Source organism: Calonectris borealis, chromosome 2 (genome assembly GCF_964195595.1).
Source record: "Calonectris borealis chromosome 2, bCalBor7.hap1.2, whole genome shotgun sequence".
In the NCBI taxonomy this organism is placed as follows: Eukaryota; Metazoa; Chordata; class Aves; order Procellariiformes; family Procellariidae; genus Calonectris; species Calonectris borealis.
In genome coordinates, this window is record NC_134313.1 from 121,586,941 (window position 1) to 121,603,009 (window position 16,069).

At 35.9% G+C, this 16,069-nt stretch overlaps 1 protein-coding gene across 1 annotated transcript in view; it reads left to right on the forward strand.

Moving 5' to 3' along the window:
- Nucleotides 1-16,069, forward strand: part of ULK4 (unc-51 like kinase 4) — a 253,157-nt gene that overhangs the window by 120,248 nt on the left and 116,840 nt on the right. Inside the window, exon 32 of the mRNA XM_075143193.1 lies at nucleotides 7,607-7,655. Coding sequence (XP_074999294.1) covers nucleotides 7,607-7,655 — 49 coding nt within the window. The remainder of the gene's footprint in view (nucleotides 1-7,606; nucleotides 7,656-16,069) is intronic.

Genomic DNA, 16,069 nt, shown 5'->3' on the forward strand with positions numbered 1-16,069 from the left:
GGTTATTTTTATGGACATCCCAAGACCCTGAATGCGAGATGTGTATTTTTAAAGTAAAGTTTGCCTTTCTTTTCCACAGAAATCTTACTGGTTATTACATCACTGTTATAGTCCTCATTGCTCTCCATTCTGATAATACAAACTCTTAACAAAATTTCATTGAGATATGTTATTTTGTCTAAACTAAAACATAGATATACTTCAGTGAAATACCAAAATTTGGAATGGATGATTGACATGCTTTGGTTCAGTTGAGTAGATCATTTTGAATCAAATTGATCAGGGACTTGGAAAGGGGTCTCCTAAGTCAGTCTTTAGCAGAAAGGACAATCATCCAATTATTTGATCTAAGACTGGACACATTAGTGCAGTCCAGTTTTCCTGAAAATTTTTTCTTTCAGAGTGAAATAAAACTAATGTTAAAATGTGTTAAGACAGTTTGAATAGAATAATTTTGAGTGTATTTGCAAATTGTGCTATAGATTCACCTTAAATTTTGAAAATTGTCCTTAAATGATGCTTTTGTTCTCTAGTAACTTCTAATTTCTAGTAACAGTCATGTAGAGCTCAGAATACAGCTTTGATTGTTATGCAGAATGAGAGGAAAAAAAAAACCTGTAAAATGATAATGGAAAACCGAATTAATCAAAACTGCAGTTAGTGTCAGTTTGTGGCTTTGTAAATCAGTTTCTGTCATTTTCTGCAAGTTTGTATAATATGTAAATCAATGCATAGTTTTCCTGTTTTGTTTTCTTAGAGAAAAGTGGAATGGAAAAATTATCACCCATGTATCCATATTGAAACATGTCACTGAACAAACTGAAATAAACTGTGGTGTGTAGGTATTATCGCTGGCAATATTGGACTATTTTTGTGGCCCACAATAAAATCAACTGAATTTATTATATACAGAAAGCTAGGCTCTGTATTAAAAAAAAAAAAGTGACTATCTAATCTCAGGAGGAATGTTGCGTTTTTAATTCTGATGGTTCTGGTCAACTAGCAATAGCCTGGCATATTACTATACATTATAGATCCTAGCACTTCACAGATAGTCCATTCAGAGAAGTAATTTGTCCTTTCTAGAGTGTTATCAACAATGTGAATTGGAACACTACGTGCTTAAATCTCAAATCTTTGATATCAGAGTGAATGAAGATATTTTACAATCTCAGCAAGGAAGAAAATAGGAGACTATTGAAAAGGGCTTAAATACGTGTTTTTAATGATTTAGACTAAATCAATTCTTTTTCAGAGCACTAGGATGAAACATTGACTCCTAGGTGTCAAGAGATCATGAAGATAACACGTAATGGAAATATTAATACAAATTTTTCAAGCAAAATATCCCTCAGGACTTAGTACTCAAGGGAAAGAAATACAATTTTTTAAATCAGATGTTTTTAAGGAGCCAAACTTCATGTAATTTCTTTTTAAAAGTGAAACAAAGATTATATACCCTTAAAGCAGGAAATTGATATAATTCCAGTAAGGCAGAAGTTTTATTTTGCCACTGAATGTGCAGAGCACAGTTATAGAGGCTGCAACTTTGTCAGAGAGCTTCAAACATTTTTATTTATGACTATAACCCTTAGTGCCCCTCAAGCTTTTGGTCGTAATGTTTTCTTATTTTATACCATGTTGTAGGTCTGTAATATTTGGGGTTGATAATACATACACTTCACTTCTACATTATTTAAAAAATTAATATAATTTTCATGCCCTCTTGCAATTTCTGCTTCGCTGACTGGGAATCATTTTGTATTACGATTTTGTATTAAAAAAGGGAGACATTTTATTTTAGGATTGTTGATTAGGTATTCTATACTACTTGCGAATAGGCAAGGATAAAATCGTAGAAAATAATGGGAAATTGGTGAAACACTATGTTGTGGTTTAGACATATCAAAAGACAAATATTCCTATAAAAATATGAATTTTGAAGCTGGAAACTGAACAGGAATTGAAAATATAAACTGTTCTCCTTCAGTAAGCTTGCTGAGACTGCTGGCAAAATGACTGGGATTGCATTGACACCCTTCCAGTAAATGTGTGCAACAGACAGTTTTTGAGCTTACACTGGGACTGAAAGTAAGCCCCTTTCATTTCACCACATAATTACTGGAAGTTATTAACAATTCATCTGCTGATACATGATAAAAATGAAACTGCTATGGATCAGTACATTTAATACAAATCTTTGTATTATACTTGTTGAAAAATATTTTCCTTGAATTTCACATACTTCAACAGTTGTAGCAAATACTCAAGGTATTTGAAAGAAGAAATATTCTACTTCAGATATGTTTCTTACAGTGGAGTTGCACGTTTATTTCAATTCTCAAATCTTGTTCCTTTGTGTTTATGAATAGCAGTCAGTCTTTCCTTGTTATGTTTCCCATGTTCAATATTAATTACAGACTTGTGAAAGATCTTTAAAATATAATCATCAAATAATGGTGATGCATATTTCTTTTACATACAGATCTTCATTGTTGTATTTATCTTCCTTTTCTGTCTACTACAAAAAGTAAAGCATTAAATAAAAGTCTAATTATTCTATATCCAACATAATTTTCTGCTTGCAGATAGGCCAAAAGCCCTCTCTTCCTCCTTGCCCCCTGGGTCATTTGAAATGTAAACTACAGTAGCTGAGAAGGCTTAGGAACTGGAATTGAAGAATAACTCTTTTCAAGAAGATTGACTTTAAAATAATTGGACCCCTAAAGATGAGGTTGATAGATCTTCTCACTGATGTATTTTATGGTAGATACCATTGTAAATTGTGCCTTGGTATATTATTTCTTAAAATCAATGGTAAGATAATTGTCTTTGCCTTTGAACAGCTACTGGAGGGCATGGTATGAAAGCGTGGCAGTAAGATGACTTTGAAACTTTCCAGTTCAGTGGTGGGTCTTTATTATTTGGGATTCACCCAAAAAGAGTAAATTTATGTGAACTCTTCCCTAATTTATTCAAGGTACCAATGGCCCTGAGAGGCTATTCCAGCTTGGAAACTCATATCCCTGAATTTACTTGCTGTTTGAGAGTGAGACTGAGGAGTTTCCAGTTGACCATCTCCACCAACTTTGTATCTTTCTATGCAGCTCAAGTGGCATGAGGTCATGGGTGTGTTGGCCATTTTGTCTTTATTCTCTAGCTTTTATTTCACCTTTTCAGTTTGATAATACAAACATTTGCACAGTTATGGGCTTGGGGTTTTTTGTGAATGATCCAGACCAAAAATACAGACAGCAGACTGCAGTGCGTCATCGTGTAAAGAGCATGCATTCTTAAATCATTTGTCAGGGGTCAAAATCAAATTCTGTTTGTATATTAACTCCTGGTTTTTATTGTGAGTTATGTCTTATTTGTTGCATTGCTGTCCTTCTAGAAGAGCTATTTATTCTGTATAATGTGAAGTAAAAGACTAATTGGTAGTGTTTACTCCAAGTGTAGCAATCTGAGGTTTTTTAATAAAAAACTTATGACAATACTGTAATATACTGATTTTTGAAAATGAAGTGACTTAAGAGCACAAATCTTAATGTTTTGGAAAATTCACTGCTCTGTATTTTTACAGAAGAATTTTGCCCTGTTTCCGTTATTTAGGGACCAGCTGCCACTGTAGGTATAGCCTACCTACAGGCAAATCCTACCTATAAAGGAGGAAAACAACAATCTGGACATGTAGAATTTATGGTTTTGTATTTGAGCAGAGAATTTACTAAAAAAGTTTAGTTTAAAAAAAAATGCTAAATAAGAATATTTAATTGTTAGATTATTTTAATTAGAGGAATAAAATAGTAACATTATTAAATTGCTTTGCAAGTGACACAAGATCAGAAGTTTTATTGATTGCACTTCCCCCCCCCCCAACTTGGTATAATACCCAGCTTGAACACATACAACTGAAATATCCCATCGCATTTTCATCAGACAAAGAATTCTGTATAGGGAACCAGTACAGATATTCTTGATGCCCAGTACGAAAGGAATTAGTCTTATGCTCTCTCCTCAAGACTGCCTTCATTAGTGTGTACCAGAATTATTCCTGTGAGAAGCGAATGCAAGGCAGTGTAAATTCATATCCCGGTATATGGTACTTCCTTTTGCATGCAAGTGCTGGAACAGAAAGCTTAAACTCTAAACCAGAAGTCCTGTTGTAAGGCTCTTACTTCAAAGTAGGTGCCTGGGATTGTTAAGGGATCACATCTGTAACAAAAAGCCTTTGTTCTGTGTTCGGTGTCTTGCAGTAGGTTTGTATTTTGCAGGAAGGCAATTTAGGATGTCTTAGAAAAACAGATCTTGCCTGTTTTTTGAAAGCAAAATCGGAGGCATAATCTCATTCCGAAAATTACTAGAGAACTAAAAATTCAGACTACACTGATGGCAAGTATTATAAAATCAGATGACCAATTACTTTGAGCCAGTGTTGTTTATTTGGGTGTAGATTTAAATGAGAAGAAAATGCGAGTACTTGATATTTAGAATGGTAATTTGCTTATATGTATGATTATGATTCTGTATGTTTTCCAAACAGGATAGGACCTGATTTAATATAAACTTTAAAAAAAGTTTACAAAGAACCAAACTAGTTTTAATTTAGAATATAGCCATTCTATGAAATAAGTTCCATAGCTAAACTCCTCTTTCACCTGCTTTAAGACTTTTCCTTTGTAAAATTTTATAAGATCGCAATGAAGAATGTGATAATGTCTCTCTCTCGCACACATATACACAAAGATGGGATAAATGAGATTTAAGCTTTGACTTAATACATTTCTTGACGTGACTTTACGCTTTAGCTAAGTTACGTGTATAATTTTCTTTAAAGGCTGCAACTATTTCTTGTTTGAATCATAAAGGTTTGCAGGTGACTTTTAAGAGTAGCCATATTGGCTTTAGTTTTGTCTTAGCTTATCTCAGCAGAAAGTATAGCTGACTTTTTAACTCTCTAACAATCGAGACTGCTTACAGTTTTTGAAACCAATTGTTTCATAACTTACTCTTTACCACAAAAGAGTTTTTCTAGGTTTTGCCTAAACTAGGATTGCTTAGCTATTCTTGGTATTCAATTGTATTTTACTGCCAATGTGTTCTCAGTTTAAATGCTGCTTATGTAGTGAAGTAAGCAGCTTTTGCTGGAGTAAATAATTCCAATATTATGCTCCTATACTCTAAGCATAAGAAGGTTTGTGCTGGCAAAACTTCGTTTTGTCAATATGATTGTTATTACATTAGTTGCTCTTTTTGGGAGTGTTTGGTGTTTAAATGACCTTTTTTACATCCAGGATTGTTATACCCGCATCACCAAAATTCTGTTTTACAGGCATTGTCTGAGCTTTTAATTTAACTAGTAGATTTGGCCCTGGAAAATGAAAGTCAAGTAATATAACTCTTCCTATCTGCAGTCCTGGGACTCTCTTATGACCTGGCTGTGTCCAAGGTGCCATAGCTGTCTACTTAAGGGTTGTTAGATGGCACAGGGGAGAATAGCTTTCAGATTCTCCTGACCTATGTAGGGAACTTATTGGGATTTCCTTTGCATATGGATATTTTTTCCATCAACTTAATAAGAAAAGAAATTGTCCTTAAATTCAGGCTTCTTAACTTAGAAATAACGAGTTTTTTTCCTTATATAAGCTCTTCTTTCTCTCTCAGAATGTATTACATTTTCTGGGGGGTGTAACTTGTGCTTTTACACATTTCTGTATGCAAGAAAAATTGAACACATTTGGTTGAAGAAGGCTGTTATTTAGCTACATTAAACATGTTCATATACATGCATACAATTATATTGTTTTGTTATGTTTTGACCAATTTAGTGGATGTATTTTACTTGTCTCTAAGTCCGCATGCCAGTGCTGAATAATGTAATAAATCTTATGCTGAGCCCCTGCTCCCACCGCATCTTCATATAGATCTTACGTGATCATCATTATTACATTTAGGTGAATGCAAGGATCAGAGAAATAGGAAAACAATATGAAATAGGAAACCATTATTTATACTTAATGCGCAGATATGACTTCTAAGTAATTCTCAGTTCTTCATAAATATGGTTGTTCTGTTAGCATGCCTTTCATTCCTTATTACCTTATTATATTTCCTTTACATAACATGGTTTCAGCAAATATGAACGACCAGGACTCTGATAGGTGACATTAATATAAATGAAGCATTTTATGATTTTATGACCCTTGGATGTTTGTTCTAGCCTCCTTTCAATTTCCTCATTAAGTTAATAGAAGAGAATGTGCAATTCCTTTTAGTTGCTTCAGTTCATGGTCTAGTACTTTAGCTTACACTATCCATAAAAATAATACCTTCTCCTCTTTCTTACTGGACATGAATAAAAACTTTAAATGGAAACACGTAATTTTAGGAATGCATGGGTTCATTTTAACAAATAGTCAAAACAGAATTAATCTGATTATCGTTGTACCGGAAGCCAGTATAGGGTACTGGGTATTTTAGTCAGATATAACTCCTGTTTATTCATACAGAACTATATAATACAACTTTGTGTTTTTAACTGACATACTACTTACAAGAAAATTTTGTAGTATGCTCTATGCTGAGTTCCCTGAGTAAGTGTGCAAAAGTGTCTGCCTCATGCTGAGCATACAGTCATAGTGGACATCCTCAACACTTTCAGTCGTGCTCTCTGTGCTTGAGTTCTGCATTTATTACATGGACTTCATAACACAATTTTGTCTTATAGCTGTATCACAAGGCTAAAACCTGCCTAATGTTTATGAAGCACTTCAGTAATGTTATAAAGGCACATGAGAAAATCTTTGAAACACACAATTTGGTGTTCTCAGTGGTGTTTGGTGAATAGGCATCTAGCACAGTGTGTAAGGAAAAGGGAGAATCATTCTTCAAATTAGACAGTCTAACACGGGAAAGAGTATGTAATCGTATAGTTCATGTCATCGTCGTGTTTCTGAGAGAAACACATGCTTTACTAATAAATAAAAGTGTTTTGGGTTCTAAGAATAGAAAAGGCTGCATTAATGTAAAGTATTACTGTTTTTGAGAATATTCTTATAAATATATATATGCTGGTTTGGAAATTCAAGAGAATATAGCTAAATTGTTTTGGGTAACACTCCTCAGTATTGTCAAGAGAAGTGGCTGACAAATGTATCATACTAATATGTTAAACGCAAGAAGGAAGGTAGTGTAGCATGCTTTAAAAAACACAGCATATTTATAATTTCACTATGTGTGCTGAGTCTGTTAATTCAAATTATTTAATGGTGCACGCTGGCTGTTGCATAGTATGTATAGTATTATATTTCTGAGTTTTGATTAATTTCTGCCATTTAGAAATATTAATTTAATTACTGTTCCACTCACTTGAATCGCATCAGTGAAGCAGACCTAGAAGTAATTTCCAAAGCAATATAACATTGCTGTTTCTATTTAATAGCTGAAGTGGTGTTCTTTTTTGTTGAGAGCTAGTCAAAGGCTGAGGTTCTGGGTCATGGATTTTGCAACAACTATTCCACTACTCTGCTCCTTTTGTGAATTTAGTGTGTTAAATAAGAATTCGCTTCCTGTCTTTTTAAATAGATCTTAAAATATGTTTTTACAGCCTTGTGGAAGAAATCCATCTTTTTCCAGTTCTTTTCCAAGTCATCTTGGTAAGAATAAATTTTTTTTATATATATACTAATAGATAGGTATCATATCTCCCAAATCATGTTCAACTAGTACATTTAATAAGGCATGTTGATAAAATAATAAGATGTTGATGCAATGAAATTGAACAGTTTACCAATACAAAAGAATCTAGTGTAAGCAGATGTGTCTGTGGTTCTTACCAACTATCTACTGTATAAAAACTTTCTTTAAGATAAATAGTTTTTTCTATTTTGAACCAAATAGAAATCTGAAAAATAGAATTAATGAACTTGATCCTTAATTAGAACTATATATTTGCCCAACCCAAGCAACAAATGTTGAGGAACTTGCATTTTTAACCCAAATTTGCATCAAACCCAAGTTTGACTATGATAATGCCAATTCCCACTATTTGCTTTTAGAATTTCTTTCAATGTAAAGTATCAAGGATATGATTTTGGATAGTCACATGCTAAATTTCCATCCCTAAGTAGGATCTGCCACTTACGAAGACCATGAAAATATGGTGGTGGTTTTGTGTCTCTGGAGTGTTGCAAAACAAATATGTTAATGAAGAAGCTATCTACTTCTACTATCTCTAGTCTAGTTTGGAAGCTGGGTACTGTGCTATCCACTAGCCTTCTCATTGCTAAATTCCACAATCTCTTGTTTATTTTTTCAATCTTTTTGTTCATGAAGTTGTATCAGGTAAGTGTCCTGTCATGTAAGCATACTCCTGATGAATACTAAATACACATTATAAATAAATATGCATAATTTATGCAGTGCAGGCAGATTGCATACTTGGTTTTGTATCATTCTTGAAATTCAATCTTACTCAGGGTAGATGTTCATAAATGTGATTCCGAATCAACTTTGATTTTTCCTTTCTTAGATTTAAGTATTTTAATCTCCTTCCTTTGCAGTGATTTATTTCATTGCCTATCATTTTAAATCTCTTTAATACCGCATACCCAGATAAGGCCTCTTTATTAAAGTCACCGCTTTAGTGATGATAGATTTTTCCAGTAGCATACAGAACACAGGCTATATGCTATTTTGTGTACATGTATGAACAAATCTCTTCTTGTGATAAGTCTTAACAATAAAGCAACATTTTACAGTGTTTCATAAATAGTTTTGACCTAGTATAAGTACTGCTTTTAGGTAGTAACAGAAGAGGAACACAGTAAAATATGAAAATCAAATGTTTCATGTTAATATCCTCAAATATGGAATTAATGTTTGAAATGTCTGTAGGTGTTGGAATCTTGACTGCCAATATATACATACACACACACACACACACATATATATGTCTGTGTTAGTATATAGCTATGAATATTGGAGCATGGTTATGATCTTAAGAAACATTCCCATATCTTTAAAAACTTTTTATAACGTATCTATAGTCATGGTATTTAAAATGTTTGTATGTCATGCCATGTAAGTAGGCTAAGTTGGAGTCAGTCATAAATACTCCCTCTTGACACCCCTGCACACAGTTTGACCTCATGAGTTCTAGAAATAGTTTTTCAGAGAGTAAAAACTAGCTAAGCTCAAAGTAGTCTTCATGACTGGTGATCTGTGAAGGTTTCATAGCTCTCTTAAACCTCTATAGCTATCTTGGAGCTTATGGTTAGAGTTGTGAGGGAAAAAGCTTATAGCTTTTAGGGAGGAAAAAAAAAAAAAGAAATCCCCTTTCAACATGCTTTGTGGCTTCAGTTGCCATCTATAGCAGTCAAGCTTTAACAGTCCACTGGCTGTCAGCTGTTGTCTTGGTTCACTTCAGGGGATGTGGGACCCTAAATAGGTTGCTACCCTCCTTACTGTTCCCGTTTTCCCTACAGAAGAGTGAATTCAGCAAAGGAATGTTTCGGCAATTGGGAAGGCTCAGGAGCCAGGACTAATCAGACTGGAAGGATTAATCATTAAGCTGTTTTTCCTCATGAACAGAACAAATTAGCAAATTCTTTCATTATACGTTTATGAAATAATTTTCACTGTCGTATAAGTGAAGGGAGCTGCATATCATTTACTTCCCATTACTGTCCATAAACTAGTCTTTGGCTAGGTTTGTACTTCTCTTGGTTTCAAGACACAGCACAGATCAGTAACATCAAGCCCTGTGTTGTTGTACCTAGAATTTTACCAGGCCCTAAACTATTGAATTTGAATCGTGCTTCAGTCAATGCACTATTTTGTACTGTCAGTAAATTAATGTAGAACTATTATTATCAAGTTCAAGAAATATCACTAGTACTTCATAATTTTCTATAACGAGACCAAATGTCCAATGTATTTTCTATGTATCATTAAATGTAGCTCATGTTATTTCCAGCGGTGCCAGTGACAGGACATTGACTGTTTTAGGCTCTGAAGGGAAGTAATATGGGCTCAGGATTGTAAAGTATCTCCAGGAGCAGTCTTCATTTCTAGACTGTGCTACAGTCAAAGTGAGATTGAATGTACTAACTTTAATCTAGCTATCACAGCAGTGAGGAAGGACGTGATGGCTTGCAGATACTGGGCAATTTGCAAGAAATAGGTTTTAATGTGACTGCTTCTCACTGTTCATTGATGTAGAGTTGCACTACCTCATATACTGCATACTACCCTATGTTGTGGTCTAAGCAATAACACTGAGATTTGGCAGTTTCTTACCCTCTATCATTTATCTGGGCCAATTAGATCTCTGAACTGAGCTGAATCATACCAAATGTATCCTTTCATGTCATTTATGACTGCAATTCTGTAAATGTTATAGTTGCCAAACAAAAGGAACTGGATCAGTGAAAAAGGCTGTTACTGTCTACCTAAAAAGTTGTTCTAGGAGAATAGCTATTAGTTTTATTCGTCTGTGCTAGATTTTAGTTACTGATCTATTAGTAAGGGGCTTTAAATACAGTTACGGTTCCCCTGGAAACCCTCAACACCATTTATTACTCAACACTTAGTTACATTTAGGAAATGCAAATGAATAGTATACTTTGTGAACACGTGAAAGACCTGGATACAGTTCGTCGCTGCAAAACTTCAGATGGGAAGTTCATGTTACACCTGAATGCAAATTAATTTCATCAGTTCCCTTATGCTAAATCCTCGTGCTAGCAGTTACATAGGCAAAGAGTAGTTCTACAAAGCAATATGAAGGTATGACTGCAGTATGAGTAGGCATTTATCTTGCTATAATGTCTAACGAGATCACTGAAGATGTAGCAATGTGTATCTGTGGAAAAAGGGAGATGTATTGATAATGCATGGGTATATTCAGGACAGTAAGTGATTGAAAAACAGAAGGAAAGCTGGCATCATAATGTGCAAAATTTAAAAGGTGCAAACTCCCTTTGGTAAGGAGATTAAAAATAATGAGCCAAATTCCATGACGACGTAAATGATGCCAAAAGTTGGGTTGATGTAAGGTATAAATACGAATTGCTGCTGTTGATGAAGTAGAAGGGATTGTGGCAGGAAAAGTTACTGTGGGATATGTTTCATGGTTTATTTTCTTGCTGCCTTTTTCTGCCACATCCTTACTATTCTGTTTCTAATATATTTTAATACATTAAACCTGTGATCTATCTGAAATATCAGTATATTATATACAAAATATTCTTTTTTAATATTATGTTATAATGCTGGAGTGAGGTTGATAAAGGAATTGGAAGTGCTTTACTCCCATATTTATAAATTATGGCTATTTGTATTTTAGATTGCTACCAAGATTTCGCTGAGTAGCTAGCAATGAATTTGGCATATATGTTCTTTTCTGTGCTATGTTATTTTTGGAGGGGGTAGGACGGGGACCCTCCACACATCAGAAATATTACCTGGCCTTCCTTTAGGGTTATCTGAATCTAAGCTATTGCATAGAAAAGAAATTCTGAGTAGTTAATGAAATTCTATTTTTCTGCCGATAAATTTTAAAACTAAAGCTAATGATGCTTGTGATTAGGAGCTCAATGCTATCCTCTTTTTAAAGCTCAGTAGTCAATTGTGTGCTTATCCTGTTAAAATCCCTAGTGTAACTTTTAATCACATCAGCACCTCACAGACTTCAATTTTTGCTGTCAAGTATTTTTTTGCAACATTCTGTATTTTAACGGTCAGTGATCACATGAAAAATGTGGTAACATGGATTTAAAAGCATATCCTCTTAATAAATGACTTTATAGTAAGATTGAAAGTTATTTATAAATTATATCTTATTATTAAATATCCCTGGAGAAGGGAGAGAAAATATAACGAAAGGCTCGTGGGTCGAGATAAGGACAGGGAGATCATTCAGCAATTACTGTCACGGGTGAAACAGACTCGACTTAGGGAAATTAGTTTAATTTATTATCAATCAAATCAGAGTAGGCTAATGAGAAACAGAAACTAAATCTTAAAACACCTTCCCCCCACCCCTCCCTTCTTTCCAGGCTCAACTTCAATCACGAATTTGTGACCTCCTCCCACCCTGAGCAGCACAGGGAGACGGGGAATAGGGGTTGCGGTCAGCTCATCACACGTTTCTGCCATTCCTTCCTCCTCAGGGGGAGGACTCCTCACACTCTTCCCCTGCTCCAGCATGGGATCCCTCCCACGGGACACAGTCCCCCACGAACTTCTCCCACGTGAGTCCTTCCCACAGGCTACAGTCCTCCACAAACTGCTCCAGGGTGGGTCCCTCCCACAGGGTGCAGTCCTTCAGGAACAGACTGCTCCAGCGTGAGTCCCCCACGGGGTCACAAGTCCTGCCAGCAAACCTGCTCCAGCATGGGCTCCTCTCTCCACGGGTCCACAGGTCCTGCCAGGAGCCTGCTCCAGCACGGGCTTCCCACGGGGTCACAGCCTCCTTTGGGCATCCACCTGCTCTGGTGTGGGGTCGTCCACGAGCTGCAGGTGGATATCTGCTCCACCGCTAACCTCCATGGGCTGCAGGGGGAACAGCCTGCCTCAGCATGGTCTTCACCATGGGCTGCAGGGGAATCTCGGCTCCGGTGCCTGGAGCATCGCCTCCCCTCCTTCTTCACTGACCTTGGTGTCTGCGGGTTTGTTTCTCTCACACATTATCTCCAGCTGCAATTGCACAGTTCCCCCCCCCGCCTTCTTAAATATGTTATCGCAGAGGCGCTACCACCGTCACTGATGGGCTCGGCCTTGGCCAGCGGTGGGTCTGTCTTGGAGCTGGCTGGCATTGGCTCTCTTGGAAGTGGGGGAAGCTTCTAACAACTTCTCACAGAAGCCACCCCTGTAGCCCCCCTGCTACCAAAACCTTGCCACGGAAACCCAATACAAGCTGTTACTATGAAAATACAAAATATGCTTCCTCTTGTAGTTATATTCATATATATTTGTTTATTTTTCCTAGTTGTGTCTAGGTTTGAGGTTTTATACTGTCCCTGTGTATTTTGGGAATGTTATATGAGTCCTTGTTAAAAAGTTTAATTACAGAGCTAGACATCTTAAGCTAAAGGATCATATATACTGTTCATTTTTTGATAGACTGCAGTAAACCTGTGCTTGAATGCTCAAAATATGCTTCAAAATCATTGTCATGCTGGCAGGCACTGATCCTCTTGGAAGCTGTGCTTTGCTCACTTTGTTATAATTGCAGTTGAAAATCAAGTTCATTATTCCATTGAGCACTAAGGAAGAGAGTATGAACTAGGCATAATTATAAGAATAATTGTAACAGTTACATCAAAATTAGTTAAACGTATTCATACTTCAAAAGAAACAAACCATTCCAGTTTTATTTGGGTAACACTTTCTTTTCAAGAAAGCAATTAATTTTGTGGAAATTTTGTCTAAATAGGGGACACATAGCCATGTATAACTAGATTGCTTTGTTTTCTTAAAAAATTAAAAATAATTTTAACCAAAGCTCTTCAATAAAAATAATTCTAACCAAAGCCCTTCAATAAAAAAAAAAAGTTGTGAGAAAGAAGTCGCATAGAAGCCAAGTGGTATCAGTGGTTGGATTTTATGTTTCATTTTGAATTTTAATTGGAGGAAAAAAATCAAGCTACAGGAAATGGTTACGGTCAGAGATTCCACTCCTTGTGATCCAGTTAAAGCAATGAAGCCACCCACTTAGAATAATTTAAAAATAATACTTGTTTTCTGACAAGCCTTTCCTGTGAAAATACTATAAAAAAAGGAAAAAATATTGAAGAGGAAAAGCAGGAGCTTCATCATTCCTATTTTACTTGGTGTCTTTTTTCTACTGAGAGACTGCAGTCAAGTATCATTTGAGGGAAGAAGTAGAGGTGTTTTTCTGTTTAGCAGCCACATGGATGGTAGATATAGGGGAACATGTATCAGAGGTTATTGCAACCGTTGAAGCATTAGTTTACTTCTGTCTGCTAAACTAAGCACCAGTGCAGTGTAGAGTGGGACAATCACCTCCCTCGACTGGCTAGCTATGCTGTGCTTGATGCACCCCAGGACACGGTTGGCCCTTTTGGCTGCCAGGGCACACTGTTGATTCATACTCAACTTGCCATCAACCCAAACCCCTAGATCTTTTTCCGCAGGGCTGCTCTCCAGCCTCTCGTCCCCCAATGAAAAGGTCAACAAAAGTTTCCTTTGCATAGGCATTTTGCTACAAACATTAATAGAATGAAAGATTTGACTTTTTCAATATCACTGTAACTTATGCTAGACTTTCAACACGTTTGCTATAACCACAAAGCTTAAATCTTGTCTGTGCTGTAGTCAGTGTGTGGCAGCAATTCACGAAGATGTCTCCACCTAACTTTGAGCTAGTAGCTTAGCTAATGTTAGTAATGTGGGTGCAGCAACAGAGAGCTTAGAAAGTGCAAAGCCTCCTATGAAGCTTAATAAATACTTGGGCAGTTCTCTGCTGCAGCCGTCCTGCCTTGGGTCCCCTAGCAAGTTCAAAGTGGAGGATGTTTTCAGAATTATTGTATGGATGTCCTCCCATACTTGTAAAAGGCCAGTGTAGTTTGAAGAAATCTTATGGAAGGGACTGGAACTGGAGTGTTGGAAGTGATCGTATTCTGGGGACTTAGGGACCACGTGGCAACCACATTCTGCTCATTTGGAGGGGTGCCATATACCTCTGAGGTGAACTGGGCCACTTCTTTTGTGTTCTTTTTATGAATATCATGAGCTTGGGATAATGAAGGAAATACTGTATAATTAAAAGTTTTGCATGTGCGAGTTTGAAAACTTTCTGAAAAGTTCCTCTTAACAGCTGCTAGCTTTAAACAGAGCTGGAATGATTTACTTTCCCTCCATAACCTTGAGAAAATTACTGTTGTTGGGGGTTTTGTGGTTTTTTTTTTTTTCCCCGAGCGGTATTAGTAGCTGATTTTTGGCTGTTCTTGTAGAGTTGCTTGAGTCAAATAGTTTTGACTGCTTTTAATTCAACTTTCTAATATTGAGAGGTCATAATGGTAGTAGTTAAATGTGTATTTGTTACAAATGACAGAATTTGAGAACAGGGTTTCAGGTTTTTTCATTTACCTGAAGTACATGATTCATGGGATGAAGAGTGGGCTTGTTGGCAGAGTACTGAGAGAATTGAGAGCACTGCTTCCTATTTCTGCTGATGATCCATATTTCTTCTTGACCCTGGGCAAATTGTGTAAGCCTTCTTTTTCAGATGTGCCTAGTGTGCTTCTATCCTTTGTGTGTCCGATGAACACATTTACTCTTACAAAACTATCAGAAATCGGTGCTCATAATTCTGAAACTAGGCCTGTTTAAGGTCCTGGCTGGACCTTATTCAAGCATAATTCTTTAATGAATTTTCCTTATGGTAAGGTAATGTCTAAACTATAAATGTATATCACAGGAATGTAGGGATGATAAATTCATTAGGATTTAGAAGGTATTCAGATTTTGTTATAAGAAGCTCTGTACAAATTCTAAATAAATCTGAGCAGCGTATTTTATGACTGTATGTCTATGTAGATCTATCACCAGTAGGATTGCTGGTGGAAAAAGAAAGATATGTGTGGGGAAACAGAGCCATCCTTTAAATCATTTTAATATTATAAATTGATATTGTGCATAATAAAACGGCTTTTAAAGGGGGAAAATATATTACTAAAGCATATCCTTCTATCACTCTTTTTCTTATCTGGAAAATTATTTTGAACCAGTGCTCCTGTTACGGGAGGGAATAAAGCTATTTACAAAATCACCTGAAGCTCCACTTCTGAGAGAAGAATTGAATCCGCAGCATTTGTGACAGCATTATGTTCTTTTATAGGAAGGAAATTCAGCTATTTGCATCTTAGAGGAATTGCTTTCTATTGCTAGACACTAATATTTTAGTGTGTATGCTACATAACTATTTTTTTTATTTTATATTCAGTGCTAAGGGACGTAAGAAAAATCATGTATAAACAATATTCTTATGTGTTTCTTGGTAGTTTTTTTTTATCCTGTCCCAGAAATCAAAAATTTTACAGAT